The following is a 17,027-nucleotide window of genomic DNA, read 5'->3' as shown; positions in this document are numbered from 1 at the left end:
TTTTTTTTTTTTTTATCGTGGTAAAATACACATACCGTACAATTTACTACCTTAGCCATTTTTACGTTGAGTAGATTTAAGTACGTTCATATTGTTGTGCAGCCACCACCACCAACCATCTCCGAAACTCTTCATCTTGCAAAACTGGGTGTCTATACCTATGAACCAATCACCCCCCATTTCCCCTCCCCCAGTCCAGGGCAACCACCATGCTGCTTTCTGTGTCTGTGAATTCACCTCCTACAAGTGGAATCACACAGGAGTTGTCTTTTTGTGACGGGCTTATTTCGCTTAGCATGTCCTCAGGGTTCATCCATGCCCTGGCGTATGTCAGGATTCCCTTCCTTTTTAAGGCTGAATAATATTCCATTCCACGTATAGACCACAGTTTGCTTATCCATTCATCCATCCTTGGACACTCAGGCTATTTCCCTATCCTGGCTACGGTGAATACGTCAGCCATGAGCATAGTGTACAAATATCTCGAGCCCTTGCTTTGAGGTATACACCGAGAAGTGGAATTGCTGAGTCAGGAGATAATTCTATGTTTAATATTTTGAGGAAGCATCAAATTGTTTCCCACAGCAACGGCACCATTTTGCAGTCCCGCAAACGGCCAACAAGGGTTCTAACTTCTCCACATTGTTGCCAACACTTGTTATTTTCTTTTTTGTTGATAGTAGCCATCCTAATGAGTGTGAGGTGGTGACAGGTGACTTTTAAAATACGTATTTAGGGGCGCCTGGGTGGCTCAGTTTGTTGAGTGTCTGCCTTTGGCTCAGGTCATGATCCGAGGGTCCTGGGATCGAGCCCCACATTGGGCTCCCTGCTCAGCGGGAAGCCTGCTTCTCCCTCTCCCACTCCCTCTGCTTGTGTCCCCTCTCTTGCTGTGTCTCTCTCTGCCAAATAAATAAATAAAATCTTAAAAAAAAATCAAAATAAAAAATGAGAAAAAGATCTGAACAGAAAATTCACCGAGTAAAAGACATGAAAATCTTTTCCAAACATATGAAAAAATGTTCAAACTCACTTAAATAAATCAAATCAACACCGAAACACCTATCAGATTGAGAGGGGAGTCTGCTTCTCCCTCTCCCTCTGTGATCTCTCTTGCTCTCACTCTCTCTCAAATAAATAGATAAAATCTTTTTTATAAATAAAATAAGGGGCGCCTGGGTGGCTCAGTCGTTAAGCGTCTGCCTTGGGCTCAGGTCATGATCCCAGGGTCCTGGGATCGAGCCCCGCATTGGGCTCCCTGCTCAGCGGGAAGCCTGCTTCTCCCTCTCCCACTCCCCCTGCTTGTGTTCCCTCTCTTGCTGTGTCTCTCTCTGTCAAATAAGTAAATAAAATGTTAAAAAAAATAAAAAATAAAAATAAAATAAAATACATATTTAATAGAAATGGAGGCCAGAAAGAAGTTGAATCATTTATGCTCAAACTAACCACATAAGGGTGCTCAAGTCACGTGACCAACACATCTGCCCCTGGGAGGTCAGTTTTGTGGTTCTCATTGACATTTTTCATATGAGAAACTGAGGCTCGGGGCCTCAACCTGCTGACACTTGAATGTGGCTGGGCCAGGTGGTTGGTGAGCACAGGGCCAGGTTTAGAGCCCGGGTCCGCGGACCTCAGATGCAGTCTCCTTCCTCTGACCTGGCTGCTCTTCACTGGTTGGACACCCAGCAGCCGTCTCTGCTTTGCTCCCAGTCTCAGGCTTTGACCCCGGCTGCCAGTGTGAATTTTCATTCCTGGGGACTGCCCCTCCTGTTCTGTGTCCCTCCGTCTCTGTTGGTTTCTGAGTCCCTTAATCTCTTGATCTCTCTGTGTCTCTCAGCCTCTCTGCATTTCTGGGTATCTGGGTGTTTTGGGGTCTCTTTGTGTCTCTGTGTCTCAGAGTTTTTTGGTGTCTCTGGATCTCTCCAGGTCTCTCTGGATCTCTCTGGGTCTCTGATATCTCTGAGTCTTTTGGCCTCTCTGGGTCTGTGGGTCTCTTGGGTGTTCTAGGTCTTTTTGTCTCTCTCTGTCTGTCTTTGTCTCTCTGGATCTCTAGATCTCTCAGTCTCTGGGTCTCTATGCATCTCTGGATCTCTTGGTCACTCTGGGTCTCTGGACATCTCTCGGTCTCTGGGTGCCTTAAAATCTCTGGGTCTCTGAGTCTCTATGAGTGTCTCTGAATCTCTTAGTTTCTTAGTCTCTCTGGTTTGAGTCCTCTCCTTGGGGCCACCTCCCATGCTCCCTGAGGCTGCTGAGCCTCTCCCTGACTACCCGGTCTCATCAGGCCACCCTCCTTGTGTGTGTGTGTGTGTGGAGGTGGGGGAGGTCTGTGTTTCCCCTTGTGTATTTGTTGTCGGCCTCCCCCAGAAAGGAAGCTGTGACCCCCACGGTCTCCATAGCAAGCCCCCCAAACATGTCACTAAAGAACCTGTAATTGAATCAGCTCACGTGTTCCTCACAACCACCCCACGAAGTGGATATTGTTAGTAGCCTCGTTTTACAAATGAGAACTACAAAAACTAAACCACAGAGTTTGGGTGATCTCTGGGAGGTTAAGTAACTCACTGCCAGCCACGAAGCTAGTGAGTGGAGCTAGTGAGTGGAGGGCCACATTTCAACCTGGCTGTCTGGCCCAGGCCCCATGTTGAAGCCTAAGCCAGGGAGTCTGGCTGTCTGGGTCTAGCGCTCTTTCCCAACAGAGCCTGACATAGAGAAGGTGTTCAGAAAAAACGAATGAATGAATGAATGAATGAATGAATCCCCCAGACCAACTGTGTTTTCAGCCTCTCCCCCTCAGTAAGAGGGTACAAAAAAGCCTGTGGGTGGGCTTCAGGCCCATTCCCTTCAGTGCCAGCCTTGGGCTTCCACACTCCACATTGAAGAGAATATTTTCATTTTTTATTTTGAAAGAATTTAGGCTCACACAGATGTTGCTTAAAAAGTATGGAGGGGCACCTGGGCGGCTCAGTCGGTTAAGCGTCCAACTCTTGATTTTGGCTCTGGTCATGATCTCAGGGTCATGAGATCAAGCCCTGCATCAGGCTCTGCGCTGAGCATGGAGCCTGCTTAGGAATCTCTCTCCCTCTTCCTCTGCCCCTCCCCCCGCACCATGCCTCTCTAAAAAAAAAAAAAAAAAGGAAAAGTATGGAAAGTTTTTGTGTCCCCTTAACCCAACTTCCCCCAATGGTAACATCTTACATAACCAGAGAACAGTGAGAACCAGGAAATTGACATTGGTACAACAAAACTATGGACCTCATTCAGACTTCATCAGGTTTCATAAGCACTCACTCTTTGATTTTTTTTTTTTTTTTTTTTTGGTGTCTGGTTCTATAAATGTTATTACACGTATGGATTGGTGTATCTACCACTCCAAGCAGGATACACAATAATTCCATCACCCAAAGGAACTCCCTCAAGACTCCTTCAGAGTCACACCCTCTGTCCCACCCCCAGCCTCCAGCAACCATTCATCTGTTATCACATTAAGATCATTACATAATTAGAATCATACTGTATGTGACCTTGGAGGCTGGTTTTTCATTCAACATAATGCCTTCAGACCCACCCAAGTTGCTGCATATATCAAAGGTTCATTCCTTTTTATTATCGTGGATTTTTATTACCAAGTAGTATTCCACAGTTTGGAATGGGTTGACTCCAGTGCGGGCTATTACAAATAAAGCTGCCGTGAACATTTGTGTACAGGTTTTTACATGGACATACGTTTTTATTTCTCTAGGATAAACACCTAGGAAGAGTCATATGGTAAATGTATGTTTAACTTTATAAGAGACTGTGAAACTGTTTTTCAGAGACAATTTTGGTATTGTCAGTATTCTTTATTTTAGTCCTATGGGTTTTTTTTTCTTTCTTTTCACGCCTTCCTAGTTATTTCTACCTATAAATGAGTATGTACCTTCTCCACCTTTTTTTTATTATTCTGACACCCTCTACATATAAACTTTTGATAACTGGATTTCTAAGCAACAAATTTTAATTAAACAATGTGTTATATACTTCTGTGTCTCACTACACTTACGTATTTGGTTTCCTTAGTCGTGTGGTTTTAATTTGCATTTCCCTAATGGCTGATGATATTGAACATCTTTTCACGTGCTTATTTTCAGTTGTGGAGTATATTGTTGCCCCCACCAACCGCCAAAAGATATATTGGTCACCCCTACCTCCTCCATTTCCTGTGAATGTGATGTTATTTGGAAACAGGGTCTCTGCAGATGTAATCAGGTAAAGATGAGGTCATACTTGATTAGGATAAGCTCTAGTCCAATATGACTGGTGTCCTTAAAAGGGAAGAGACACAGAGACAGGTGAAGACAGACACGAGGGGCCCCTGGGTGGCTCAGCTGGTCAAACATCTGACTTTTGGTTTTGGCTCAGGTCGTGATCTCATCAGGGTCATGAGATTGAGCCCCGGGTCTGGCTCCACGCTCAGTGGGGAGTCTGCTGGAGATCCTCTCTCTCCCTCTCCCTCTGCCCCTCCCCCCATGCTCACGCTCACCCTCTCTTTCTCTCTCTGTCTCAAATAAGTAAATACATAAATAAAATCTTAAAAAAAAAAAAAAAGACAGACACCCAGAGGGAAGACAGTCATGTAACAACGGAGGCAGAGATTGGAGTGTCGTAGCTACCAGCCAGGGAACACCAAGGCTCTCCTGCCCCCGCCAGAGAGACAGCATGGCCCCGCTAACACCTTGATTTTGGACTTCCAGCCTCCAGCACCGAGAGAGTAGCTTTCTCTTTGAAGCCCTCCAGTTCGTGGTACTTTGCTATTGGCAGCCCGAGGACATGCATACATTTTGCATCCACTTATCTTCTCTGGTGAAGCTTCCGTTGGAATCTGTTGCTTGTTTGTTAATTGAATTGTTTGTTTTCTTACTGTCGAGTTTAGAGAGTTCTTTACATATTCTAGGTACAAGCTTTTGTCAGATAAATGATTTGTCAATATTTTCTCCCGAACTATAGCTCCTCTTTTCCCTCTCTTAACATTGTCTTTCCCAGAGCAAGGCTTTCATTTTGATGATGTTCAATGATTGATTTTTGTTAATAGACTGTAGGATATCAAAGATAGGGATTATCTCATTCTAGGGCCTCAAGAAGCCCCGTAGAGAGACAAAAACCAGACAGGAGAGACGCAACCAAGAGTAGACCACTCTAGAAGAAAAAGCCAGAGGCTCGGGGCTGACGCTGCACGGGCTGAGTGTGTAGGAGGCATGGGGGGGGGGGGCAGGGGGCAGGCGGGGACGGAGGCTGGAAGAGCTGGAGATGAGCCCTGAGTGGGCGTGTTCAGAGGGTCACCATGGAACACGGATCCAGGAGGCAGAGGGCAGCCAAACTTCCAGGCCTGGTTCTGGGCCCCCTTCCTCTGCCCATGCCCCCCAATTTGCTCCCTGAATTGCCTTGTCAAGTTCACCGACTTTAAATCCTTCCGGAGGCTCCAAAGGCTCTTCCCAGCCCTGACACTCCCCCATGTCCACACTTGTACCTCCTGTTGCCTCTCGGCCCTCTCTGCTTGTTTTCTCCAGGCACCTCGTTATCTGCCCCCAGGAACCTGTTCCTTCTTCCGTTTCCCCATCTACTTACCACAGTTGTTCAAAAGTAACATAGCGACAACAAAATTAGAGGTCGTTGTTTTCCAGTACACTTTTTATTGCAGCCACATAGAAAAGTACACAGAACAGAAATGAGTCACGTGATGAGTTTTCAGAGCTGTGTAGCCAGGGGCCCCACGTGCCCTGCCCAGTCTCTAGTCCCTCCCCCCCCACCTCCACTTCCCCCCAAAGGCTAATCACTATTCTGGACTCTATCCTCATCGGTTACTTTTGCCTGTTTTTAACTTTATGTAAATAGAAGCACACAGTAGGTTTGCTTTGGGGTAAGACTCCATCACGCTGTTGCTTCGTTCCCCTTGCTAGGCGGTGTCCTCTTGGCTGAGAATTTGCAAGTATTTTTACTTTCTTTCTCACCCCCGACATCCAGTTCATCACTAAATCTTGTGGATTCTAGCTCAGAAATCTCTCCCTAATTCAGGCCCACCTCCTCTCCCCTCTGCCTCCCTGGCCATCACCTCCTGCCTGACTCCCCCAGTGGTCTGCTGAACAGTCTCTGACTTCTTGTGCTCTTGGCCCTCCCTAGAGCTGCAGTGATCTTTGAAAAATAGTCCTTTTAGGGGCACCTGGGTGGCTCAGTCGGTTAAGCGTCTGCCTTCAGCTCAGGTCATGATCTCAGAGTCCTGGGATCGAGCCCCGCATCGGGCTCTTTGTTGAGCGGGGAGTCTGCTTCTCCCTCTGCCCCTCACACTGCTCATGCTCTCTCTCTCAAATAAATAAAATCTTTAAAAAAATAAAAATAAAATAAAAATAGTCCTTTTAATAAAATACAAACTCCTTAACTGTGGTACTTATATGATCACTGTCTGCAATCATCTCGCTTCCTTGTTACTTCCCACTAGGTAAATGCTTTCAGAACAGGGACCTCATCAGCCTTGTCTGTCCCCAAGCTTCCAGCCCTGACTCAGCCTACTGTGTAAGCACTCTGCTCACATTCACTGGATGAATAGATGGCTTACCAGGCCCTGCACCATCTGGTCTTGCTCCTCTCTCCAACCACGTCCCTGGCCCTGCCTCTCTGCTGCCCTCCAGCCAGACCAGCTTCTTTCAGTTCTTCTCTGAACTCTGTCCCCCACTCCTTGCCCCAGGGCCTTTATACATGCTAGTCCCTCCCAATAAGACAGGTGTCCTTCCTCTGGGACAATTCTGCTCGCTACCCCGTTTTATACTTACTGGGACGGCTTTCTTCAATTACTGGAATTTGAGCAGAAATGGTTTATGCCACCCGAGCAGAAGCTATAGGAGCCCCAAGGTGTTTCTAGAAACCCTTGCTCTTTTCCACCTGTGCTGGGCGGCCTCTCTAGCCTGGAGCCTGGAATAAAGAAGACATGAAACGGATCCAAAGCCAACCTGTAAAGGGCATGGAATGTGAGCAAGAGATAAACTTTTGTTTTTGAAAGCCACCGAGATTTGGAAGTTGCTTATTATCATATTGGATCTCTCTCTGCTGCTGGAGCCAGTAATGGAGTGGCTTCAAACAATACAAATCTATTATCTTACAACCATGAATCCAAAAACAAGAGGTCACATTCCGTGTGGAGGTGGCCTGCATTCCTTGATTCATGGCCTTGCCCTTCATCTTCACAGCGAGCAGCACCTCATCTTCAAATCTCGAACTCTGACCCCACTTCCACTTTTAAGGACCCTTATGATGACATTCGGCTCACCTGGATAATCCAGGATAATCTCTCCATCTCAAGATCCTAGACTTAATCACATCTGCAAAGTACCTTTTGCCACATGAGGTAAGGTTCACAGTTTCCAGGAATTGGGATGTGGACATCTTTGAGAGGCCACTATTCTGCCCACCACATTTATCACAGCATGATTTATGCTTTGCTACCGAATCTACTATTTATAACATCGTATATTAGCACTGCATGCTATTTATAAAAGATACACATGAAACACAAGGATATGGGGGCACCTGGGTGGCTCAGTCAGTTGGATGGCCCACTCTTGATTTCAGCTCAGGTTGTGATCTCAGGGTCATGAGATCAAGCCCCGTGTCAGGCTCCTTGCTGGGCGTGGAGCCTGCTTGGGATTCTCTCTCTCCCTCTGCTCTTCCCCCCACTGCTCATGCTCTCTCTCTCAAAAAAAAAAAAAAAAAAAGGATATAAAGAATTTGGAAGTACAAGGATAGAGAAAAAGATAAGGCAAATATTAAAGCTGAAAAAGCTATATTAGTATCAGAAAAAAATAAATTCCAGGTTAAAAGCATTACTAGACAGAAAGAGGGTGCTTACATAATGATTTCTAAAATATATAGCAATTTAAAATTTATTTACTCTTTTTTTTTTTTTAGATTTTATTTATTTATTTGACAGAGAGAGACACAGCGAGAGAGAGAACACAAGCAGGGGAGTGGGAGAGGGAGAAGCAGGCCTCCTGCAGAGCAGGGAGCCCGATGCGGGGCTCGATCCCAGGACCCTGGGATCATGACCTGAGCCGAAGGCAGACGCACAGCTACTGAGCCACCCAGGCGCCCTAAAATTTATTTACTCTTAAAAATAAAGTCCGTGGGGTGCCTGGGTGACTCAGTCAGTTAAGTGTCTACCTTTGGCTCAGGTCATGATCCTGGAGTGCTGGGATTAAGTCCTGCATCTGGCTCCCAGATCAGCAGGGAGTCTGCTTCTCCGTCTGCCCCTCCCACCACTCGTGTTCGTGCTCTCTCTCTCTCTCTCAAATAAATAAATAAAATCTTTTAAAAAAATAAAGTCCAGGGGCGCCTGGGTGGCACAGTCATTAAGCGTGTTAACAGATCTGTATGGAGCTATTATTAAAAATATTAATAGATCTGTATGGAGCTATTATTAAAAACCAAAAAAAAAAAAAAAAGTGGGGGCGCCTGTCTGACTCAGTTGGTAGAGCATGCAGCTCTTGATCTCAGGGTCATGAGTTCAAGCCCCATGCTGCGCATGGAACCTACTAAATACATACATACATAAATACCAAAAAAAAAAAAAAATTGGAAAAAAAAATGCACATCAACTGAGGAGATCTCCCCCCACCGAGAAAACAACCATGAATCCAAAAAAAAAAATCCCCCCCCCCAAAAAAAAAAAAAAGAACGAGTCACACGTCAGATCACAAAGAAATCATCAGTAAGCTCAATAAAGTAGAAACATTATAAACAATATTGTCTGAGCACAACATAATAAAATATGAAATTATTAATAAAGACAAAACCAAGAGGATTTTGATGAAAACAAACTGGAATACCAATTTTTTAAAAATAATGAGAATGAGAATCCTCCTTCCTGGATTCTGTGAAATCTGTTGAAAACAACAACCAAAGGGAAATTCGCCGCGCTAAACACTTTCATCATTAAAATGAAAGAATGAAAAGAAATGAATGGTAATTCCCAGCTCAAAACTAGAGAAAGAGCCACAAAGTAAACCCAAAGAAAGCACAAATGGGGAAACAATTTAAAAAAACAAAAAACAAAACAAAAAAACAAAGATGAATGGACTGGAGAATAAAAATTGGACTTGGATTTTTGGAAAGATTAACGAATAGAAAAAGTACCAGCTCACTTGTTTAAGAAGAGGGGGGAGAGCACACATATAACAAATAAGAAATGACAAGAGGAAACCCATGGACCAAGAAATATTTTTAAATCTTGAGGTTGATTTCCAAAATGTCAGAGTGAGGAGCTTGGTAGACTCTCTCCCCAATGAAACAACCATTTAACTGGGAAAAAATGTTTTTGAAAACCCAACTATTTAATGTCTGGAAATTATCCTACGGGCATATCCAGCAAATGTAGAAGAATTCATTCAAGGACATTTCAGTAAGAACAGAACAGTGAGAGCTTGTGGCATCTGAGCCACAACCCACTCCTTTCTCTTCCCATCCCCTCCTCATTCTGTCTTCTGGAAGCTTCTACTCTGGGGCTGTGCAGCCGAGAAAACAGGGGGCTCCCTCTCCCACTCCAATCCCCACTTCCCAGTATAGAGCAAATATTTCACTCCAGGAGGGGCAAACGATCAATGTGTGTCACCCCCTTGTCATGGAAGCTCTCTCTAGTCCAGGAAGGTGCAGCAAAAAAGAACCGGGCGTCTTTTCCCCACACACAACCCACACTTGTAGGGAGGAGGCTCTACTACAAGCATGACAGGCCTAAAATACTGGATCCCCATGACTCACACCCCAGCTCTCTCCTAGGACACGTATTCCATGCCAAGAGGGCAAGTCAAGAAGACCTCGGGGTACGATCCCCCTCCCCCACCAGCTTATAGAGCAGAGGCCTCACTCATGATAAGGGGCTGCTCTCCCCACCCCTAGATCCCATAGGGTGAGGCAGAGGTTCTGCCCAGGTGGAAAGGCAGCCTATGAGGATGAAGAGCTCCATAATTCTGCTGGAAGGAACTGATTTTATTTGGCACAATGCCAGTCTGTGGCTTGTCTTTTCATTCCCAGTTTCTAGGTTATAAAAACTGAGGTTTCCATCTTGGGCCTTTCTCACTTTCTCTCTCTTGGATCAGTTATTCTGAGGGAAACCGTGTTGTAAGCAGTCCCATGGAGAGGCCCACATGGCAAGAAACTGAGGTCTCCATCTGGGGAGGAGCTGAGACCTGCCCACAGCCACTTGAGGGAGTTTAGAAGGTGACTCTCCAAGCCTCGGCCTCCGAGGAGCCTTGAGTTGACTGCAGCTTTGCTTAACTCATTAAGTTAACTCATTAAGATTAGCTCATGAGAGACCGCGAGCCAGAGTCCTCAACGAGGCTGTTCCCGGATTCCGGGCTCCCACAGAAGCTGCTAGAACACAGGAGATAGATAACTATCACAACAATAGATCGCTAGAAGGAGGACCAGTCCTAGCAGACGTTAAAACAAGTATAAAGCCTCTGCAATTAACACAGCGTGGTAGTGGTCCGGGAACAGACAAACCAGTGGAATAGAAGAGAAAACCTAACCCAAGTACAGTGGAAATTTGGTATAGGGCAGGAGGCACGGGAGGGATCTCAAATCCACTGGAGAAAAGGTGACCTTTATAATAAATGGTGTGGGACCACCCACTAACTATTTGGAAAAAGAAAAAAAAATAGACCCATTCCTTACACTCTACCTGAGAATACACTTCAAGTGCATCAGGAATCTAAATGTCAATTATAAAACCACAGAAGCACTGGAAGAAAATATGAGTGAATTCCTCATTCACCTCTGAGTAGAAACGGCCTTTCTAACTCTGATTCAAAATCCAGAGATGGTAAAAGACAAGATTAATAAATTCGACCACCTCACATGAAGAAAAGATTTTTGCAAGGCAAAAACATCATGAACAAGCTGTGACAGCCATCTTAGGACCCTGAGAGGACAGGTCAGGAGACAAAAATCAACATGCTGAGAATGTCAGAGGAGAAAGATAAGAAAATCCTGGATCTCTGATGACATCATTGAACCACTTAATTACAAGAGGAGTTCACCACCTACTCGAATTTCTTGTATGAAATAATAAATGTCCTTTATTTTAAAGCCTTCAGAATAGGAGCCTTTTGCTTGCTGTCGAAATTATCTCATGTTAATACTTGATCCCCATAAAACATACCAACAATAGAAACATTGTATACATAATAGAAAACAAAAGCTCCTGGGGCGCCTCGGTGGCTCAGTCGGTTAAGCGGCTGCCTTCGGCTTGGGTCATGATCCCAGGGTCCTGGGATCGAGTCCCACATCGGGCTCCTTGCTCGGCAGGGAGCCTGCTTCTCCCTCTGCCTGCCTCTCCCCCTGCTTGTGTTCTGTCTCTCTCTCTGACAAATAAATAAATAAAATCTTAAAAATTTAGAAAAAAAAAAAAGAAAACAAAACAAAAGCTCCTAAACAGCTTCTAAACAAACAAAGACACCTGACAAATTAAGAGAAAACTTTTCAACCTATGTCCTTAATATACAAAGAACTGTTACAAATTGTGGGACAAAAGACTAAAACCTAGATTTTTTAAAAAAATGGGCGGGGGCACCTGGGTGGCTCAGTTGTGAAGTGTCTGCCTTCAGCTCAGGTCATGATCCCAGGGTCCTGGGATCGAGCCCCACATCGGGCTCCCTGCTCAGTGGGAGGCCTGCTTCTCCCTCTCCCACTCCCTCTGCTTGTGTCCCCTCTCTCGCTGTGTCTCTCTCTGTCAAATAAACAAATAAAATCTTTTTTTTTTTAAAGGTATTTTTTATTTGTTTATTTGACAGAGAGATAGAGAGCACAAGTAGGCAGAGTGGCAGGCAGAGGGAAAGGGAGAAGCAGGCTTTCTGCTGAGCAGGGAGCCCGATGCGGGGCTCGATCCCAGGACCCTGGGATCATGACCTGAGCCGAAGGCAGCTGCTTAACCAACTGAGCCACCCAGGCACCCCACAAATAAAATCTTTTAAAAAAATTAAAAATAAAAATAAAAAATGAGAAAAAGATCTGAACAGAAAATTCACCCAATAAAAGACATGAAAATCTTTTCCAAACATGTGAAAAAATGTTCAAACTCACTTAAATAAATCAACACCGAAACACCTATCAGACTGGTAAAAAGTAAACAATACAACAACATATTTTGTTGGCGAGGCTGTGGTGAAACAGACCTTCTCATGTTGCAAATGGAACCGGAACCTCGTATAACCCTTCTGTAGGGAAATTTGGCAACATGTAACAAAGCTACGTATGGACTTACTTTGTGGCCCAGCAATGCCACATCTAGGAATTTTCCCAATGATACACCTCCAACAATATGAAAATATATATGCACAATATTATTTATTGAAGCATTGTTTGTCATTGCAAATAATTGAAACAAGCTTTACATACTATATCGTACATGGAAGATGGGTGAGGGGATTTGGTACATCCAGACAATGGAGTACTATGCAGCTGTAAAAGGGAAAAAAGGGGGGGCACCTGGGTGGCTCAGTTGGTTGAGCAACCAACTCTTGATTTTCGGCTCAGGTCATGATCTCAGGCTCATGAGATCGAGCCCCATGTCGGGCTCTGTGATCAGCATGGAGTCTGTTTGAGACTGTCTCTCCCTCTCCCCTCCCGACCCTCCCCACTCTCTCCCTTAAATAAAGAAATAAATAAAATCTTTTTTTTTTAAAAAGAGTGAGGAAAATCTCTAAGAACCACAAGGGAGTAATTTCCAGCAGCATACAGGATGTTATCCTTTATGTAAGGAGGGGTTATAAGAAAATATACCTATATCTATTCATTTGTGCAAAAAGAAATACAAGAAAGATAAACCAGAACTAATGACATTTATTACCTTTATGGAGTAGGTGGGAACGGGTTAGAAAGAAGCCAGGAATGGAACTGGCATAGAAGCTTCGGATTAGGGAAGAGTTACCCTTTTCTGAGTATGTTTTTATGTTTTTTGTATAGTGCTGACTCTTAGGCCCATGTTAATGTTTTCCCTACCCCCCCCCAAACAATAAATAAATAAAGTCAACTGGAATATGGGGGGTACCCAAAAAGGAAAATAAAAAATAAAACATGAACTTCACTGCATTAAAAGTAAGTAACATAGCCACACTGAAGGGGGTGGGGAGACAAAAACTCACCTAAATCACTTTGGATACCAGTATTTTGACTACGTACTGTAAGGCAAAAGACAGAGGTACTGAACAACACAGGTATTGCACTTGAATTACAATATTTGGTTTTCAGACTGGTATGGGTTAGAAATGCTGAAAACTATCTAATGTATAGACTTGTATTAAGCATGTAAGTAATACACTGTGGATTATGAGAACCAGATTTCTCACTGTTGAAATAAGGAGTTACAAATAAGGAAAAGGGTAGTGTTGGATTGGAATCAAAGGCATTAGTATAAACTTGTGATCTGCATATATGTTAAACACATATATAACATGACACATATAACACATGCACGCATACACACACACACACACACACACACAGAGGGATAGATCTAGAAATAAAGAGATGTATGCAGACATACATATATTCCCTACTTTATGCACTGAGAAGGCCTAGAAACAATGACACCCCAGCAGCAGTGAGCACACACAGTACCCTGATCTTGGTTCTTAAATTCCATTCTCCAATAAAAGTATTCAGGGTTCTTTGGAGAAATGGTTCATTTCCAGGCTAGGACAGAGATAAAACAAGATGAGTCTGGAATATCATGCAGTGACAGAAAGTAAGGGAGTGCTCAAAAAATGATGGGGGACATTTCAGAAGGACAAGAATCAACCTGAAGGAGCTTCCAAGGGCCAAATCTGGGACAATGTGAGCAATTAAATGAGTAATGATAGTGTATAGTCAGGGTTCTCCAAAGAAACAGAACCAATAGGATATATATGTGAAGCAATTTATTAACAAGAATTGGCTCATGCAATTATGGAGACTGAAAAGTCCCACTATCTGCCATGTGCAAGCTGGAGACCCAGGTGAGCCATGGGATAATTCCATCAGACTCTGAAAACCTGAGAACCAGAAGCACCAAGAGCAGAAGATTGATGTCCACCCCAAGCAATCAGGCAGGAAGGGGCGAATTCTTCCTCTCCCCACCTTTTTGTTCTCTTCAAGCCCTCAGTGAATTAGATGATGCCCACTCACATTTGAGAGGGCTTCACAAGTCCACTGATTCAAATGTTCATTTCATCCAGGAACACCCCCACAGATACACTCAAAAATAATATTTAGCCAAATATCTGGGCACTCCTTGATCCAGTCAAGATGACACACAAAAATTACCATCACAGATACTAATAGATTATTACCTATAAATGAAATAAATATTCATGTGTCTATACTGGTATAAATAAGTAAATGGGGGAGAAGAGACAGCTCTTCCTTACTGTAGGTTTCTAATAAATGTAGAAGGAATGATAGAAATAGAAAATCAGGGGCACCTGGGTGGCTCAGTCGGTTAAGCGTCTGCCTTTGGCTCAGGTCGTGATCCCAGGGTCCCCACCAGCATCCAACTCCCTGCTCAGCGGGGAACCTGTTTCTTCTCCCTCTCCCCCTGCTCTTGCTTTCTCTTGTAGTCTCTGTTACTCTCTCTGTCTCTCTCTCTCAAATGAATGGATAAAGTCTTAAAAAAAATAGAAAATCATCATTAGGCAAACTGTACAGTAATAATTGTTGCAGGCATGATTCATTGATGGATGTTAAAATTAATAAGTAAAGGGTGCCTGACTGGCTCAGTCAGTAGAGCATGTGACTTTTGATCTCGGGGTTTTGAGTTCGAGCTCACGTTGGGTGTAGAGATTACTTAAAAATAAATAAATAGGGGCGCCTGGGTGGCTCAGTTGTTAAGCGTCTGCCTTCGGCTTAGGTCATGATCCCGGGGTCCTGGGATCGAGCCCCGCGTCGGGCTCCCTGCTCCGCGGGAAGCCTGCTTCTCCCTCTCCCACTCCCCCTGCTTGTGTTCCTTCTCTCGCTATCTCTCTCTGTCAAATAAATAAATCTTTTAAAAATAAATAAATAAAATATTTAAAAACAAAACAAAAGAAATCATGTCTAAAAAAATTAGTAAAGGGTGCCTGAGTGGCTCAGTTGGTTAAGCGACAGCCTTCGGCTCAGGTCATGAGCCCGGAGTTCTGGGAGCCTGCTTCTCCTTCTGACCCTCTCCCCTCTCATGCTGTTTCTCACTCTCTCTCACATAAATAAATAAAATCTTTAAAAATAAATAAATAAAAAATAAATAAATAAATTAGTAAGTGAAAGTATGGTGAGAAACAAGATACTGGCATAAATTCAAAGTCTCTCTTCACAGAGATTTACTAATCATAAAGAGAAAAAGTGTAACCTTACAGTGGAGAAACCCAGAAGACACCACCTTAACCAAGTGATCAAAGTTTACATGACCATTTATAAGACATACCAGCATCACATAACATCTAATATGAAGCACTTAGAAGAGCATTTCACTTCTGTAATATTCTTATCCAAATGAATAACCTCAAAGTAACCATTACGAAACATCAGATAAATCCAAATTGGGGGGAGGGATATTCTAAAGAAAATAACTGGCTAGTACTCCAGAAAAAAATGTCAGGTTCATGGAAGAAAAATAAATCTGAGATAGTCCCAGATTGGAGAAGACCAAGAAGACATGACAAGTGTGGTAGCCAACCTCCAAAATGGCCTCTGAGTGATGCTGCTATTCACGGAACAGGGCTGACTGGTGTATCAATAGGATATTGTGGAGATGACACAGGGTGATTTCTGAAGCTAGGTCATAAGGGACTTTGCAGCTTCAGCCTTACTTTCTTTGGGTGAAGCCAGCTGCCATGTCATGAGGCCACTCAAGCAACACCGTGGAGAGACCCATATGGTGAACTGAAGCTTCCAGTAGTTACGTGAATAGGCCATCTTGAAAGCAGATCCCCCAGTCCTAGTGAAGATGTCAGATGACCACAGTCCTGGCTGACATCATGAATGCAACGTCATCAGAGACCCTGACCAAGAACAACCCACCTAAGCAGCTCCTAAATTCCTGACCCACAGAAACTATGAGACCATAAATATTTGTTGTTTTAAGCTACTAAGTTTTAACATAATTGTTACATAACAACAAATAATATACCAATTATATGCAATTTGGAATCCTGGATTGGATTGGATTCTGGACCTGGAAAAAGACATTAATGGGACCGTTGGCACAATTAAAACAAGGTCTATAGATTAGCTAATAGTATTCTAGCGCTGTTAATTTCCGGTTTCAATAACAATCCTGTGGTTGTGTAAGATGTTAGCATTAAGAGAAGTTTGGTGAAGGGTGTACAGGAACTCTCTGCACTGTTTTTGCAATTTTTTGTAAGCCTAAAATTATTTCAAAATAAATAGCTTTTTTAAAAAGAACAAAAATGGGGCGCCTGGGTGGCTCAGTCGTTAAGCGTCTGCCTTCGGCTCAGGTCATGATTCCAGGGCCCTGGGATCCAGCCCCGCATCGGGCTCCCTGCTCCGTGGGAAGCCTGCTTCTCCCTCTCTCACTCCCCCTGCTTGTGTTCCCTCTCTTGCGGTGTCTCTCTCTCTCAAATAAATAAAATCATTTAAAAAAATAAAAAGAATAAAAATATGCCTAATGAAGTAGAAGGAATAAAATAATAAAGAGCAGAAATTAATAAAATGGAAAAAATTTAAAAGTCATAATTTGGTTCTTTGATAATACCCATAAAATTAACAAACCTCTAGCAAGATTGATTCAGAATAATTTTTAAAAGAGAAGGCACAAATTAACAATAATAGGAATGAAAAGGGAGCTATAACTACAGATATTAGAAAATAAATATATGAGGATATTATGAACAACTTTATGACAACTTTTATATTTATATTTTATATATGAAACATACACTGGGGTGCCTGGGTGGCTCAGTCAGTTAAGCCTCCGTCTTGGTTTCAGCTCAGGTCTTTTTTTTTTTTTTTTTTTTTTTTAAAGATTTTATTTATTTATGTGA

The 17,027-nt window shown here is 43.4% G+C and overlaps 1 protein-coding gene across 1 annotated transcript in view; it reads right to left on the bottom strand.

Annotated features, from left to right (window-relative positions):
- Nucleotides 1–17,027, bottom strand: part of SPDYC (speedy/RINGO cell cycle regulator family member C) — a 35,856-nt gene that overhangs the window by 3,432 nt on the left and 15,397 nt on the right. Inside the window, exon 2 of the mRNA XM_032414815.1 lies at nt 3,780–3,790. Within this exon, the coding sequence (XP_032270706.1) occupies nt 3,780–3,790 (11 nt within the window). The remainder of the gene's footprint in view (nt 1–3,779; nt 3,791–17,027) is intronic.

The sequence above is a fragment of the Phoca vitulina genome, unplaced genomic scaffold (genome assembly GCF_004348235.1).
Source record: "Phoca vitulina isolate PV1807 unplaced genomic scaffold, GSC_HSeal_1.0 scaffold16, whole genome shotgun sequence".
NCBI classification, from domain to species: domain Eukaryota; kingdom Metazoa; phylum Chordata; class Mammalia; order Carnivora; family Phocidae; genus Phoca; species Phoca vitulina.
This window is presented reverse-complemented; position numbering and strand designations above follow the sequence as displayed.